The sequence below is a fragment of the Chenopodium album genome, chromosome 8, assembly GCF_948465745.1.
Source record: "Chenopodium album chromosome 8, dcCheAlbu1.1, whole genome shotgun sequence".
Lineage (NCBI taxonomy): Eukaryota > Viridiplantae > Streptophyta > Magnoliopsida > Caryophyllales > Amaranthaceae > Chenopodium > Chenopodium album.
Window position 1 is genome coordinate 38,598,063 of NC_137841.1, and position 17,230 is coordinate 38,615,292.

At 35.3% G+C, this 17,230-nt stretch overlaps 1 protein-coding gene across 3 annotated transcripts in view; it reads right to left on the reverse strand.

Moving 5' to 3' along the window:
- Nucleotides 1-1,393: 1,393 nt before the first annotated feature.
- LOC145641825 (phospholipid-transporting ATPase 2-like) overlaps nt 1,394-17,230 on the reverse strand; it is a 31,785-nt gene continuing 15,948 nt past the window's right edge. The window contains exons 16-25 of one of the 3 annotated variants that reach the window (XM_081692803.1): nt 11,069-11,189; nt 8,396-8,502; nt 6,395-6,526; nt 5,877-6,030; nt 3,994-4,111; nt 3,722-3,895; nt 3,207-3,258; nt 2,743-2,870; nt 2,226-2,376; nt 1,394-2,104 (exon numbers count right to left, since the gene is read on the reverse strand). In XM_081692803.1, coding sequence (XP_081548929.1) covers nt 1,772-2,104; nt 2,226-2,376; nt 2,743-2,870; nt 3,207-3,258; nt 3,722-3,895; nt 3,994-4,111; nt 5,877-6,030; nt 6,395-6,526; nt 8,396-8,502; nt 11,069-11,189 — 1,470 coding nt within the window. In that variant the 3' untranslated portion in view covers nt 1,394-1,771. Of the gene's footprint in view, nt 2,105-2,225; nt 2,377-2,742; nt 2,887-3,206; nt 3,259-3,721; nt 3,896-3,993; nt 4,112-5,876; nt 6,031-6,394; nt 6,527-8,395; nt 8,503-11,068; nt 11,190-17,230 lie in introns of those variants that run through there. The other 2 variants (XM_081692804.1, XR_014115546.1) reach the window with 2 other exon arrangements.

Consider the following 17,230-nt stretch of genomic DNA (forward strand, 5'->3'; position numbering starts at 1 on the left):
AATTTGTATATTTTAAAAATAAATCGCTATTATACATTAATATAAATAAGAATTGCGTATAGTTTGTAATTTTAAATTTTTTATTTTCATCAAAATTATGATATAGTATATGTTCAACGTTGTCTAATATATAGTTGAATGTAGGAGGTCATTTATTCGTGTGCTATTTAAAATTATTTCAATTTCCTACGATAAATTGATAGATTTTAATTGTAATATAGAAGCTTCTAATATTTAAATTTCAAATATGTTAAATATAATAGCTCTACAAAAAAAAAAAAAAAAAAAAAAAAAAAAAAAAAAAAAAACATCATCATTGCATATAGGCGAGAAAATTTTTATTGAGAAAACGACACGTGGGCAATGGTGACGTCAGCAACTTCTGTTTTACTAATAGTTTATTCGAGCTACTTAACAAGATCAAATGTGAATCACACAACAAGATTAAGTTTAGTCAAGCTTTAATCAAGAAATATCGAGATCAAGTTATCAAGCAAGATTAAGTTTAATCAAGTTTTAATCAAGCAAGATTAAATTATCAAGCAAGATAAAATTCAATCAAGCTTCTATCAAGCAAGATCAAGATCAAGTTATCAATTTTAATCAAGCAAGATCAAGTTCCCTAAACCCCTCTCCTTTACCGGCCACCGCTGCCAACTTTCACTTCCTTAGCTCACGCCTCTCGCGCATCCCCATTTCCCATTCCCACTTCCCCGAACCAATAACCCCTCACCTCGAAATCTTCCTCCTTTCCCCACGGAATCCCCTACAACTATCTCCCACCATCGAAAAACCCTAATCGAACCTTTCCCATCATCTCTAGGGTTTCTGTTAGGGTTTTTGAAGGTGGGGGATGAGTTTTAGGGGGTTTTGTGGGCAGAAGAATGGTGGTTTCGGGATGGGTTGGCGGTTGGACGGAAGAGGCAAGGGGGTCAGCGCCGATATCGGGGGAGGTTGGATCTACGCTGCTGGTGCCGGGGGTAGAGAAGGGTGGAGCGGTGGCTAATAATCTTTTAAAAATGAATAAATAAATAAATAAATAATCACATTAAATTGCTAAACCGATAATATTTTGACAGGTGTCCCATATAATCTGTTAATCAAGTCAATAACCAATTATAACTTGATTTAGGCGAAAACTCCACAAAATTTGTATTTAGAAATAATCAAAAGATTGAATTATTTATAGCGAAAAGCTCAAATTTGTATTACTTTGACAATTTTCCAAAATATAATATTTTTTTTGTTGACGGGTACTAATATGATAAGTTAACAATAACAATAGTGGGCGGGTTATTTCTCAAAAAATCCTTAATTTAAGGATATTATCTAAACGCAACTGATTGAATTTTGCAATGAGAAGCATGACAAAGTAACATGTCCACAAGAATAATAGAGCAAGTAATATATAATACATTTTTAATTTTTTATTCAGATTTTTATTGTAATTACATTTTTATTTTGATTTTGATTTATCCCAATTAATACAAAGTTTGATCAACCACCACCACAACGTAGAATCCATGCGATGAGTGAAAACCACCCCCTAAGTATTAGAGATAAGCATCCTTGCGAATGTCACTCTGAAAATAGAATGTTATTACAAGGTTAAACTCAAAATTGTAACCCCATCCCCAAAAAATGTGCATAAACCCCTTTTTTTCCCTCTGTACACATGATACTCGCATTCTATATTTAGCCTAAATGATGACATTACAAACAATACAAGGGCTATGTATGATAAGCTATACACTCCCATCATGCTGCAGAATCAATTCGTCTTACAATTTCTCGAGTAGTTAGAAGATAACCTGCCTTGTGTCTGGAAAAACTCAAATGGTGTCCCTGGGCCAAATGACCTTCTGGTGGAATTCGGCGAGCCAGGCAACAGAGGCTCGAACACTGGAGTCCTCTTCGGGTGAGCTACAGACATGGGTATAGCTTCGTTCTCAATTAGCCTAGGCTGCGGTTCAATATTACCTAGAGATAAGATGGGGCCACCCAAGCGCTCAGCTTGCTGTAATAGGTTGATCTTACTTGGTCTGTATGTGAATCGGAAGTATTTTAGAGCTAGTATGGGACCCATTCCCGCAACAACAATTAGCTGAAACAAACACAGGTTTCTGTCAGTCAAACAAAAAAAAAAAACAGAAGTTGAAGAAAGCAGCAGGCAAGGAAAGGTATCTATAGGGAGTCTAACAGATATCCATCGAGTAGAGACTTACAAACATAGTAATCCAGTACGATGGTTGCTTACACAACCGGAACATGATTGTGTGCATTCCTGAAGATGGAATAGTGCTGACAATGAGATTGATGATGTAGAAGGCAATCAAATTCCCCCATATTGCAAGGTGCTGTAATATCGTAAAAGAACTACAACCAGGGAAACAAGAACATAAGTTTGACAGGATAAACTAACAAGGGGGCTAAGTATGAAATAATAATACTTTATATCAAACCAATCGAGGTACATAACTGAGCCAAAGTGTGAACCACCCCAATCTCTCTTTTTAAAATATATAGCTCCAGAAATTGCAATTTAATAACCGCATTTAATGATGAAAGGTTTAAGAGACCCACATTGGATCCCAAGGGAGTTGCCTTTAACTGGGGGGAGGGGGTTGGGGAGGAAAAAAAAAACCTACATCTTTTATTCGAAATTCCTCGCCAGCATATTACTTTCTTCAACCAGCATATTCTAAATCTAGCAATCAGAGACAAGTATTTTTTAGGGCTTACTTTGTTTCCAGTGCTACAACAAAAGCTTGCAGCCAAATGCATCCAGACAGCGCAACCATAGCTACCTGCTCCGTTTCACTTTTTTCACCAGCATATGCATTTAAACTGATAATAAATACAACAATAGCCTGCATATTGCATCAACTTGGCCGGTTAAATACAACCAAGAAGATGAATATATAGGAAATTAGCTCAATGGATAAGTGCAACTTAAATACATCGGTCCCTGATAGATAACCAGTACCAAATGCAATCAGGAATTTACAGTGTGTGAATAGACTTTCCTAAGGTGGCAGATAAAGATGATCAAACTAGTGAAAATTGTCTCAAGGGGGTAGAAATGCCTGAAGAAATTAATTGTTATGCTTAAGATTTGTGCACTAACTCACTAAGGACTTTCATTTCGTCACTATTCTCAATAGAATTACAACATTATAGACGCAAATGAGGATTAAAATACGTACATGGAAAAGAGACCGTCCAAACCACCCAGCAAAGGTACTTGGATTCAGAACCCTGTTACAAAGGAGCAACTATGAGACACACAGTACACTCAGCTGATTATATATTAAATGCTAAATCAGAGAGATTTTAATTTTTATAAACAATTTATCCCAATAAGAGTTATAATCAAAAGAAATGTCTTAAAGTAACATATAAATATGAAATCAATGCCGAGCAAATTCATGTAATCATTGAGAAATATAGATTTAATCTGTCTCACCCAGTCTGACAAAATAATTTGACTAGAATGTAATAATGTATCATAAGTTTTTCACCAACATATCCTGATCAGTCTTTTACCCATTATTCTGCAAAATTAAATGATTTCACTAAGTATTTAAACTACTCTTTCCATCATCTCTGAAGACATCAAACTAAACATGCATTTAACAAGGAAGCAAACCAACAAATTAATTGATTTTTTTGTTTTCTTTAGTGAACCATATATTTCAAGCTCCAAGAGAAAAGTGCAGACCTTCCAGCTTGACAGTAAAATAAGATCTGGGGATGCTGCATAACTGTCCTCTCATTTAGATCTTTGTCAAGGACACTAACTAGCACAGGAACACTTGTGTAGAAAACATTATAAGCCATTAAACTGACAGAATTGAAAAGGCTAGTTCCAGATATGCCTGAAACAAAAGAGTAACTGAATGTCCCAGAAGGCTGGAAGAGTTAGGTAAATTGTATTAAATGAAGCCAAATAAAAGAAAAGTACAAAGATTAAGAGCTTTAAGAGTGGCGTACAATATTTGTATGAAGCAGATAATTAGGGACTTGTAAAAGGAGTATTGGGAAAGAAATGCAGTGCGGTTATATGAATAGCGTCCATGCACAAGAATCAATCTCTTTAAATATTGGAATCCTGCAATTGAGATATTCTTGTGAGACACATTTACATAAGATTTTAGACCAAAGTCAAGCCTCAAAAACACATCCAACGTGTTTAAGAGGCTTCCAAGATCCATGTCAAAAGATTTATCTAAGAAGGAACATGTAATAAACAGTTTACCATACTAATTAAATTCTTAATCAGAAACAATATGCTCCTCTTCCATAAATTAGCTTGAAAATGAATTATCTGTAATATGTATAAATTTTATAAGGTCAAAAGATGTTCAATCATCTTCAGTTAGAGAGATGATCCGGCAACCTACAATTAACAATCAGGATTTTTGAATGTATGGCAATATGGTAGTCGCTTAAAATCATCAAGACCCAAATATCGGCAACTGACTGACAGCCTGAGTTGATAAAATATAAAAAGAAAATGATATAAGAGGTGCCTTTTGGATAAATCCAAGTCTGAAAACTTATTTATGGACAAAGTCTGGACACAACTCTAAATCTTCTACCAAAAAAAAAAAGGAAACAATATTACTCATACATTTATAGGAAACTACCAATAGATCAAGGCCATGTTTATATACCGTGGTTTTTCTCATTCCCTATATCAACTCTTATCTTTCCATATTCATCAATGGATAATTCCATCCATTTCCTTTATGTACTACTTCCTCCATTCTGGAATAATTGACTATATGTAAGTGAAATTATAAAACTGTTAATTACACTTATTTAACAACAATTGACATGGTAATGCTTGTTCTGTTTTTTTGTTTTTCTTTTTCTTTTAATAAATTAATAAATAGCTATAGTCAAAGTTAGGATATAAATAGAGAAAAAAGTCAAACTGTATTATGAGGAACGGAGGTGGTATCTAGAATTCTTAACAATATTTAATTTATTGCCAAGGACCACTTGATACTTCTCGCATAGTGGTTCATAAAAAACCCTCTAGCACAATTAAGGATGCATGTCTATCCATTACGTGTAACAGAAGGCTACATTGGGCACCTGATACAACTAAGCTGCCAAGATCTAAAAGTCCTAGGAAAGTTTTTGTAAGAAAATTGCTGATGATTGAGGGAAAGGAAATAAGAAGATAAGCTTACTAACTTTTTTCCTATCTCATTAACAGATAATTCCTAAAGGGAAAAGATAAGCTAGCCTACTTCAACAAAAGAAATAATTTAATGCAAACAAATTCTTCCTTCGTATCTTAATACTTACAACACTTCCCTAAAATGGAAATGTCACAATACTTGCAACTCACTATAATTGGAAAGTTTTTTAGGTTAAAAGTTGTACTATTACCCTTATTTAAAGGTCATGGCCCAACCTCATTTTGAGTATATCAAATCATGTGAGGCCCACTATTTTTAATTACCGTGAAAAAGTGTGTTGCAAGTATTAAAAAACGGAGGAAGTATATTTTCAGACTAAACCAGCAATTGCTTTAACTGATAATTTTGATTTCCTTCATAAGATTTACAAACTAAACACATATGGGGGAAAAAAATAAAAAAAGAAAAAAAGAAAAAAAAAAAAAAAGAAAAAAAGAAAAAAAAAGAAGAAGAAGAAGAGAAGCTAAGAAGATTTTAGTTTCCCTAATCAATGTTAACTTTTCTTAATTAAAAATTCCACAACTAGTAATAAAGATAATAAACTTGACACAGTAACAAAAAAAACATAAAAAAACAACGAAAGTTCATGACTAAAAACAAAACCACATTTAATTATATGAGATGAGGAGTAAAATTAACAAAAAAAAACTTGAAAATGCATACTCCCAATGCTATAATCGGCTGCCCTTGCAGCTTGTAATCCTTCCCTCCCACTGATTCCAACACCAATATCAGCTTGCTGTATCATCCTTACATCATTGCCACCATCACCAATAGCCAATGTTTTATAGTCACATGACTTTAAGAGCTGTACAAGCTGCAATCAAGGGTCAAAAAATAATCACGATGCATTCACGAACACCCATACGTCCATGTAATATCAATTTTTAGATAACAATTAATCTTCCAGCACAAGAAGTTGGCCTAAATAGGTAAGATTTTTTGGGCTTCAGGGATACAGAATTCTATCAGTTTTGGGGCACCCATCTACCTTTTGCAAAAAGTGCATAGCCATGGTTTAAATTGTTTATGAGCAACAAATCATAGACAAGTTCATCAAACTTCTTTTGTAACTATACTTAGGTTCGACTTTAAAAACTCAATGGATGAAAGTGCATTGGGTAAGAAAATATGATGTAATCATGTATAGACCACATATAGAAAGTCATAACAAATTGCACCTGTGCCTTCTGTGATGGAGTCACACGGCAACATATGGCAGTTCTTGACAGTATTGCTAATTCAGAGAACTCTTTTTTGTTATGCTTCAGTGCAATTTCAAGTGCCCAGCCATCTATTACAAAGGCTACATCCTGCATTAATAGGAAAAAAATGAAAAGAAAATATTGATGGAACAACATAGAATGATATGAAACAGCCATGAGAAAGACATCTATTGCTCTCCGTCTCCCCTTCTTGCCATATTTTCTAAGGATAAATCATAAACAGATTACAAATGGTGGAAAAGCTAGATACATGCAACTATTACTGTGTGCAAAGCATTGTCAGCTGCACTGCATATATAGTTTAGAAACTAAATGCTCTCCCCCTCACAAATAAAGCATTCTTCTAATTTCACTTTCAAATACAAGTGTATGCATTTTCAATTAGTACCTATAATTTTTATTCCCTTTAAGATGAAACAATTATAATCTTACATCGCACACAATATTAATCTCATTCTTAGTGAATTCTCAGTTAGATTTGTCTTCATTTATACTTTCCAAATACTATTTTATTTTATTTTATTTTACAATTTCACTTCTTGATGATTAAAAATAAAAATGTTTAAATATGCATAAGCAAGCATGAACCAAGAGATGTTTCATCTAAAAAATTGGCAGAAGTACAGCATATCAGTAACAACAAATTTCTCATACTGCTAAAAAATTGCAATAGATATTTTAATGGAAAAATTGAAAAGAATAATCCCACCTTTGCTCAATCTGGGAACAAGCCCACCTTCACCCCTATTTTCTCAAAACAAGCCTTTAACCGATTCTTTAAGTTAGTAACCAGATTTAGAAGGTGACTTGACACGTGTCACTTTCTAATTGGTTCAATTTTTTAAAAAAAAAACATTTTTTTGATATAAACATTTTTTTTAAAAAAAATAATAATAATAAAAAAACTCTCTCCAGCCTTCTCCTTCCTTCAGCCACTGCCACTACCGCCCTTCCCCCTCCGCCCTAGTGGCCACCCCCTCACCGCCGCAGCGCTACCCCGCCTAAATGGCTACTCAAACCTCTTCCCGAAACCCCAGCAGCCAGTCAGAAAACTCCAACTCCATCTCAAATAAACCAACCCAGAAATTGAGACTCCTAACATGGCTAAGTGTCTCATGCTTCAATAATGATAAAATCAGGTAGTTGTAAGAGAGTTTACTTGGATTTTGGATTTAAATTCATTGAAGAAAAAAGAAAGTAACGGTGCTGCTCTTGTTAACAATGATTATGAAATTGAAGAAGGTGAGAAGGTTTTTGGGGTGGCTGGATTGAGTATTTTGGGCTGGCTGGGTTTCAGGGTAGTTGGGTGGGGTTTCCGGGTGGCTGGGTGGGGGTTTCCGGGACAGAGGGCAGGCTTTCCGAGGTGGGGGTGGTAGGGAATAACGATGGGGGTGGGGCTGCCATTGAAGTTGGTGGACTGGTAGTTAGGGTGGGAGGAGAGAGATTAAAGAGAAAAACAAAAAACCAGCTAAACAAGTCGTAGGTAAAAAGGCTAGTTTTGAGAAAATAGGGGTGAAAGGTGGGCTTGTTTCCAGATTTTGCAAAAGTTGGCTCGTTTTGAGCAAATCAAGCAAAGGTGGAATTATTCTTGATTCATTATGAAATTTGTCGAGCGTCACAAAGTCAGCGAACCCATCCATGTATCAACTTATTTCGTTTTCACCTTTTTTTTCTACATAAACTTCAAAGTAGGTTAATGAATCAAGAGACAGCTGTAAATGAATTTATTCAAATATTCAAATAAACAATTCATAATCAGTATATTCCTTTAAACCAGCCACTATACACACTTTGAAGATCATATACTTGAGTTATTGATCAGAGGAGCCATAGCTTCTAAAAAAATGAATGGATTATTAACAGTTCACACAAACAGAAAATATAGAGTAACAAACACAGTGGAGACTGGAGAGTCCTATCATCAGACCAAAACCACTAAAAATGATATAACAGTACCTTTGGCTCAGCAGTTGTTATTCTCATTGTACGCAGGACCCTTTCCAAGTTTCTGCGAACTTCATCTGCTGTCTTTCCATCAATCAACAGGAGCTGACCTTTTGGTTCTGTCCAAAGTTCAGAAAAAGTTATAACCCTTATTATTGAGATGATAGACATGATACGATCATCTCAGTATCTGTAGATAGGAAAAGAAAGCAAAGCAAGTGAATTCCACATATATTACATGGAAATGAGGTCATGTATTCAACAAATGCTGAGCTAAGTATCTAATCCTTCTGATGAAAAAAATTGGAACAGAGCAACTTGGATAATGATAAAGAAAGGGAGTTAGTATTCACCTTACTTCCTTTTGTTCTCTTTTGTCTTTTTTGGGGAACAGTGTGCAATTATCTAAATATTCAATTTACGAGTGATCCTCAAGAGAGGGATTAGGTGAACTCCCTATCCTACTGACCTTCCTTGAATCTTGATGGCCCTGACAGTGATTATATAGTGTTGAAAGTTGATATTGTAGATTGAATAAAGCATAAGGATAAAGAGTCCTCACAAAGTAAACAAGTTTACAAATAACCCCAACTCCTCGGTCACCAGATTGAGTAATACTTGAAACCCCCCAACTGCCTTGGATCATATAGATTAAATTATTGCGAAGTGGTACACTGGTACCCAAGAACTGTATGCCCTTTGTGGCTCTCTCTAAATAAAACCTATGGCCAGATTTGCTACAAGTCAAGTCATATCAAAAAGGAAAAATTGCCCGGAACAATCCCACCTTTGGGGAATCCGCTAATAATAATCCCACCTTTGGGTTATTTTTAAATAATCACACCTTTGATGTCAATTCTCTTTAAATGGTCCCAACCGGTCAATTTGTTATAGCAATTTTTAAATAATCACACCTTTGATGTCAATTCTCTTTAAATGGTCCCAACCGGTCAATTTGTTATAGCAATTTTTAAATAATCACACCTTTGATGTCAATTCTCTTTAAATGGTCCCAACCGGTCAATTTGTTATAGCAAATTACCTGACACGTGGCGGCATGTGATTGCTTCAAAAAAAAATTAATTTTTTATAATGAAAAAAATAAAAAATAAAAACAATTAAATATTTAAAAACCACTCCACCGGCTGCCCAAGCCACCTTCCCCGTGCCTGACTCCACAACCGCCCACCCCCAGCAGCCCAAAGTCCTGCCTGCCCCCCGGCACCGGAGCGCCGCGCTGACCACCACCCCCCTTTCCCCTTGAACTGTCGACTTTCTTCTGGGACTTTTGATGGGCTTCATTAACAAGCTTTTCAAGGTCCAAATCGATTCTGGTTAAAGGAAATTACTGGTATGAACTTCATGGGTAGCACTCCAATTAGAGACGGTATGAAGATCATCAAGAGTTGGGCTTTTTTGTGCTTGGTGTTTTCAGGGAGAAGGAAGTAGTAGTCAGTTCCAACGCCGCAGCCGAGGAGGAGGAGTGTGTAGCCGATGTATATGCGGTTTCCGCGGCAGAAGAAGAGGAGCTGGGATCGGAGGAGAGAGAAGAGAAATGGCGAGGGGTAAAGGAGAGAGAATTTGTGGGGTCCGTTGGTGGTGGCTGGGGGTTAACATGGCTGCTGGCAACCTGGGTGGTAGAGCTGGTTGGTTTTAATTTTATTTTTTTTAGAAAAAAAGTTTAAAATAGTTAATTAATAGCTAATTACTAATAATCATTTCTTAAAACAAAATTAAAATTAAAACTTATTTTTTGACCAATCACGTGATGACACGTGTAAATTAATTTTTTAAAAAATAAAGTTTACCTATCAACCGGTTCCAAGTAAAATGGGACCATTAAAAAAGATCGGGGGGTAAAGGTGGGATTATTTAAAAATAACTCAAAAGTGAGATTATTTTTAACGGACGCCCCAAAGCTGGGATTATTCTGGGCAATTTTCCTTATCCTAAAAGGGACATTTTCTTGAATTTGGTGACAGGCACCTAGCCCTAAGCGGACATGACTGACCAAACCTCTCTTATATTCCTTTTTTATTCACTTTAACTCAACCAATCTCTACTATCTTAATTTTTTATTACCATCTAATAAACATGTGCATAAGGCCCCCTAAGCAGACATGACTGACCAAACCTCTCTTGTATTCCTTTTTTATTCACTTTAACTCAACCAATCTCCACTATCTTAATGTTTTATTACCATCTAATAAACATGTGCATAAGGCATATAGGGCGTTTATTTGAGCACGCAAGGAGTAGAACGTATCTAGCACATGGAAAAGGATGCATTGAAAGGTTGTTCATGTAGATTTAAAGTTTTTGTACCACACATATGAGATTCATATTAGCATGAAGCACTTTAAACATGAGGAATCATTTATAAATGTTATTGTTACCAGAATAAGAAATTACAGAGATTCAGGAAAAGAGTAGGCTCTCTATCAAATGGATCATTTGAGATAATGTATATTAGACAAATAAGATATTGCTGATGTTCTATTACATTAACAAATAGATCCCCAAAGCATAGGAGGCGTCTGTATATAAGATATAGAAAATGTATGTGTGAAACTTCTGAGATTTGAGGCTTCATGTTTTTCAAGATTGGTTTTCATATCTCTGGGGCTTTACCCAATTTATATACCGATATAAAAGGAAAACAGCAATTAGCACAAATTAAAGTACCTGGGGATACAAAATTGCAAGAAAGTGCGATTTGAATAGCAGTTCCCTGCTTGTCTCCGGTTAACATCCAAAAGTTTATTCCAGCTTTTCTGAGAGTCTCAATGGTTTCTGGTACCCCATTCTGCACAACACAGAAGCATACCAATAAAAAGAAGTACCAATGCAGGTTTTGCAAATCTTCTCTGTTTTTTATTCAAACAAACAAATCCACAGAGATACAAAGAATGCACCTCGTGTTAAGCATTTACTTTCATTAGTTACTAGGGGTGAGTAAAAATTTAGGGTACCCTGAGAACCGGAACCTGCTAGGAACGATGAACCTGTAGACAAGGTTCCGATCTGGGTAATAAAAATGGGAACCTGTTGCAACAGGTTCGGGTTCCGGTTCCGGGTAATAAAATTTTGGACCAACCTGTAGGGTACCCTTATAGTTTAGGTTCCCTATAGGGTACATAAAACCGGAACCTATTGTAATCCCCCGTATTTTTAAATAGTTTATAAATGAAATTTTATTTTATTTATAATATTTATTTTCTATTTTTCCGGATTTTATTTTAAAAAGTTTCAAATTATTTTGGGTGGAAAATTATTTTATTACATTATGGTTTTTATGAACCATCATTCTATAGTTCATATGAATACAAATAAGCCTAGTCCATTTATTCCTTAATTGGCCCATTATTTTTTATGAAGCCCAATATTCCTACTTACCCTACTACTCTATCTCCTATTAATACCCCATAAATCCCCAAAATTTTTCCCACACAAAAGGTTAACCTTATTTTTCTTTCTCCTTCAATTTTATTTCTATTATTTCCTTTTACCTTTATTTTTTTTCTTTCTTTCTTTTTCTTTTCTTTCTTTCTTTCTTTTTCTTTTCTTTCTTTTCCTTTCCCCTTTCCTCCTTTTATACGTGAGCCATGCTCATTAATTCCACCTGCTACTGCTACTGTTCACCGCCAGCCGCTGTCGGTCGCCGGAACGCCGGCCATCTGACCCCGGCGCCGCTGCCACCTTGCCGGCAGCCGCCCCCTTTTCTCCTTCCTCCTTTGTTTCATTATTTTGCTTAATGTTATTAAATTGTGTTTGGGTTTTGATTTTGTAGTATAAATATTATATTTTTAGTATCAAAATCATATTTTTGATGTTTTAAACTAATAATTTCAGATTATAATTGTTATAATTTTCAGATTTTAAAATTTTAAAACCTAGGGTTCTAATTATTGAAATTGGGATTTTAGGGTTCTTATGAGCAATTAAATTGGGGCTTTTGTATCTATTCAATTTCTAAAAAGTAATTAAGCATAAAAACATGTTTTAAAGGAAGTTTTAAGGAGTTTTAATAAAAGTTATATTGCTGGAAATTAGTTTGGGTATTAATTTGTGATTATTGGTTGTTTTCTAGGAAGTGATTATTCCCTAGGAAACTTTTAATAATTGATTAAAAGTAGCACAAAGGATTGTTTATACGAGGTACGTACATGTCTACTTCGCTGTAAGTAGTATCATGTTTTGGTACCAAAAGAAAAGAACTTAGTTTCATGTTTAGAGAACACTTGGATGAAAATTGTTTGGTTATACATTTAATTAATTCATGTGCTTATGTTTATGAGACATGTTTTGGTGAATTGATTATGTTTGTATGGAATTATGGATGCAAGCACGTTGAATTATATTGGATTAATTGTTTGTATGGGATGCTGATTGAGTGCTTTTGTGTATGTTTTCTTTTGGTCATGGCCTTTGCCTTCCAATGACCTTGTGATGATCCAATTATTACACTTGTATTATTGAGCAGCATTGCAAGGTTAATGCTTGATGATGTGAAATTCGGGGATTTGACATACGCATTATCAAGGGATTGGTGTGATTGAGAGTATTCGATTCTTGTGTTGAACTTATTTATGCTTTGCTACTCCGTTTATGTTTTGGATTTTCATTACTAGTTTGGTTTTAAATAAGGGCCTTTATGGTTCCAATTTGTAAGCTTTGACTTATTGATTTTCTAAATTAAATTATTTTAAGATTTAAGTTGGATTTCCGCTGCGATACTTTGATAAAGCCTTAATGTTTTAACACGTGGCGGTAACATGCCAATGGTTCTCCTCTATTTTATTTCAATTAAGTGGTTTGGAAAAGGGAGAATTATTGGGGTGTTACACCTATCATTTAAGCCCTATTTTAAAAGCCCTATATCAAAATTGTATAAAGCCGTCACCTACCTCTCTCCCTCCTCTTATTCATTTTTCATCTTACCCTAAATGGTTTAATTAATGGTGTCGCGTGTCAACACGACACGACACGACCCTTGACACGGCTCCGGGAAAGTGTCAACTCGGGGATCGGAAAAGTGTCTGAAATAGGTGATAATCAAGATTTGTAATTTAAAATTTTAGGGTTTAATTCAAAATTTTACCAAAATTTCGTGAATTGCTAATTTACAAGACACATATAGACAACAAAAGTATAGGGCTTTTGGTTGCCTGAAAATTCCAATTTCACTTATGTATTTTCCGGCTCATTGAACAGCGTCGGCGACGACGAGTTGTGGTGGCTGGTTGTTGAATGAATGAACAAAGAATGAAAGAAGTGTTAGCAAAAATAAATGACATGCTGCCTTTGAAATTTGAAAGAGAAAAGAGAGGGGATTAAGTTTGATTTTGCATGCATCTAAATATCTGATTTAATGGAGGAAAGAGAAGATAGAAAGAGAAGATAGAAGAGAAGAGAAGATAGAAAGAGTAGAATACGTCGAAAGAGAAAGGAACAAAAGAAGACAAAAAAGTGTATTGGAATTTGGAATTCCCTATGTAGTACTGACTCCATATTATTATTTTTTTATTTTTTTGAGAAAAATGTCCCCTATGTATTATTAAGTGTGAAACATTAAAAATTTAAAACGTTGTTTTTCAAAAAAAAATAAATAAATAAATAATTATTACGTTCATTTTTAACTGTCGGATTAAATTTTTTGGACACTTTATACAGTAGTCGTATCCTAAATATTACTCCCTTGAGGTGTTGGACACGACACTTACAGACGTGTCTGAGTAACCCTGTGATATTAATATAAGTATTTGTAATTTTGTATTAAATATTCTAGACATCAAGTAACTATTAAGCTTACTTTGAAAGACAGAGTACCCTGTTCCAAAATTGGTTGGTTTCGGCTCCCAATTTGTAGGAACCTGGTTCCAGTTCCTATTTTTAGGAACCTTTTGCAACAGGTTTCGGTTCCGGGTCCTTACAGAGTACCCTGCTATGCTCACCCGGTCACCCCTATTATTTACTCACCTCGTGCTTTGCAAGCTTTACTTATTTCTTTCGCTAATGTTTTTTCAATTTCTCATACCTTAATATTTTTACTAGCATGTTTATCCTCTCCTTCTAATCTCTTTACAACTCTTTTAAAACTCTCGTAAATTTTATTTGTATACTCTTTCTGTTTTTCACTTTACACACTTCTCTAACTTTTATTCAATTGATTATTTTGCTATGCTCTTTTTCCTTTTCGGACGGTTCCTTAAGAAGATTCATGTGCCAACCCCAAATCATTTTGGGCCTAAGGCTTTGTTGTTGATGTTGTTGTAAACAAACAAATCCGAAGTATGCACGACAAAGAGGCCTGGATCTAATAAAAAAAACAAAAAACAAAAACACCTGAAAACCAGCATCAAGTCAGAATCTTGTTATCCCTCAGCACCACTATAAAGTTTCTATTCGGAATAACAGAATGGAGGATACTGTTAAGAAAGAGGAGTTTGATTAATTTCAGGAAAAAACAGCAATAACAAAAGGATATTCAAACTTCGACAGGTTTGATTCTCACCTATTTTAACAATCTAAAAGCAAACATAAACTCTCATCAATACTCAAGATGAATTTCCACCCTCTAATATTCCCTATAATAGTGCTTCCCCTCTAGATAACTACCTACCTATTTCATCAAGCAAACTATATTATAACACCACTACGTAAGTAACCCCCCCCCCCCCCCCCCCACCCCACTCCACCTTGTTTTGTTGCTTATCACAACCTAACTCCAAACTTTCACCCTGTTCTTTCCTTAAGGTAGATATTAGTTCGCATTTGACTCCCGGCATAGGCAACAATGATCCACATCCCACTTGTCGCTACACAAAACCGAGATAATACATCAGCTTGACATGAAACTACCCAGCAGTAAGCTTTTATCTTTTCTTTCAATGGCTGAGCCATGAACATTAGTTATGAGACTTCCATGGAATGATATCAAGAGTAGGATGGGTTTGGTGCTGGAATCTGGTGAGTTGGGAGGCATAATAAAAACAATTTCTGTACAAAAGGTTAGATATGGTTATGAACTGTTGTAATGTCCAGATGAAGTTCTTAGTGCTTGCTGTTGGGATTGCAATAGGATGAATGAGGCTAAACTGAGGTAAAGAGGTGGATAGGTGCTGGAGTTGGAGTTTTGTGGGCTGAGAACGGGTGAGAAGGTCGGGTTTAATAATGTTGGAGTTGTAAGGTGAAGGATGGAAATATGGGGGTTGAAAGTTTTAGGCATTGGGCATCAACCTAGTGGGGCTCATGCCCTCTCTTTATGGGCTTAGATGAGCTACTAATCAAGGGATTAATGTTTAATATATTTGTGGGGTTATCCAAACTTGTGTTGGGTTTATAGGTGAGGTGAGGATTGAAATAAGTGGGTAAGAGAATGTCCACAATCCCTTGCTTTACATCTACAGATAAATGAGTTGTCATTCAGATCCTTTCCCAATTTAATTGCAAGCTCCTTATCCAACCTCAAGGTGTGTGATCAAATTACCCTTAATAATGTCCGCAGAACTATTCTCTAGGGCAGCAACAAAGTCGATGTTATCCCTGTCACTTCCTTAAAGCATCACTAATTTTTTCTTCATCATGATACAATTTCTGACAGAGACATCACGGCCATCACCGCAGTAACCTTCAATGATAAATTGATAACGCCCAGACCATCATCATACCCACTATCATTGGCAGTTCAGCACTTGCACTTAACCCTTTGATTCACCAAACCGTCAGAACCATGCCCCACCAGATGCACAAACCATTGACTTTCCTGAGTGGACGAATTACCCTCTTTTGATTGCTTATTCCTCCACCCATGGAAAGGAATGTAATTTTACCCGCAAGCCTCCAGGTCCGCCAACTAAATAATAGCTGTTTTTCTTATTTCACTCTTCAAAATACCAAGCATGCATATGTGCTAGACATGCAAAAGCAATGACCTTGTTGCCAAGACAGTGAAAAAAAAAAAGTTAACAATAAACACTATGTTTGGTTCAACTTATTTTATCTGAAGCACAACAAAAGTGCACCACAAAAATGAGTTAATAATGGATATTGGGAAAAAATGAGTTAACAAAAAACACTATAAAATCCAACATTTACCCAATTAAAACTATTTTTGGCTCAACTTATTTTGTCTAAAACTGCACCCAAAAAAAAAAGACAAAAACATACACTGTTTGTTCCGATGCATTTTATCCACATCATCTATATAAAATTGCACAAAAGATACCCCTGGACTTATTTCTTCAACTTTTTTTTTTTTTTATTTTGACAAAACAAAATGATAAAGACTAATGATCTAATGTGATGAGTGGTTTGGACCAAACACCACATTAAATTGCAGTTTGCAGAGCAGTTTAACTCCAAAAAAATTTAGAAACAGCATAAAAACCACAAAACTATAATCGGCTAAAATTCTCAAACCACTAAACTATTTGGTTTGTAGTTTGGACTGCACTCTGAACAGCCGCAAGCAGTTCATCAGAATCAAAGTACCATAACATTATAAGGACTAAGAAACTATAATGGTTCTAGCTCCTTATTTACTTGACATCAAAAAGAACCCAGTTGCAAAAGGCATATGCTAAATTGCTAATATCATATCTGGCCAACCATATTATAGAACTAGTCTTATGAAGAATTCTTCCACCATTAAATAATCACAAAAGTTCTCTCCAACAAATTATAGCTATGTTTCATTATCCACTCCCATCTTTACTCCTACATCTCCTCTGAGTCTTCATCTTCTCCATTCTACCCTACCACCGTGCCGTACCAGTACCAAATCAGCAACTCCTACCCCATACCCTATATTGTCATCAACTGAAAACTCATCCTTTCCCACAGCTC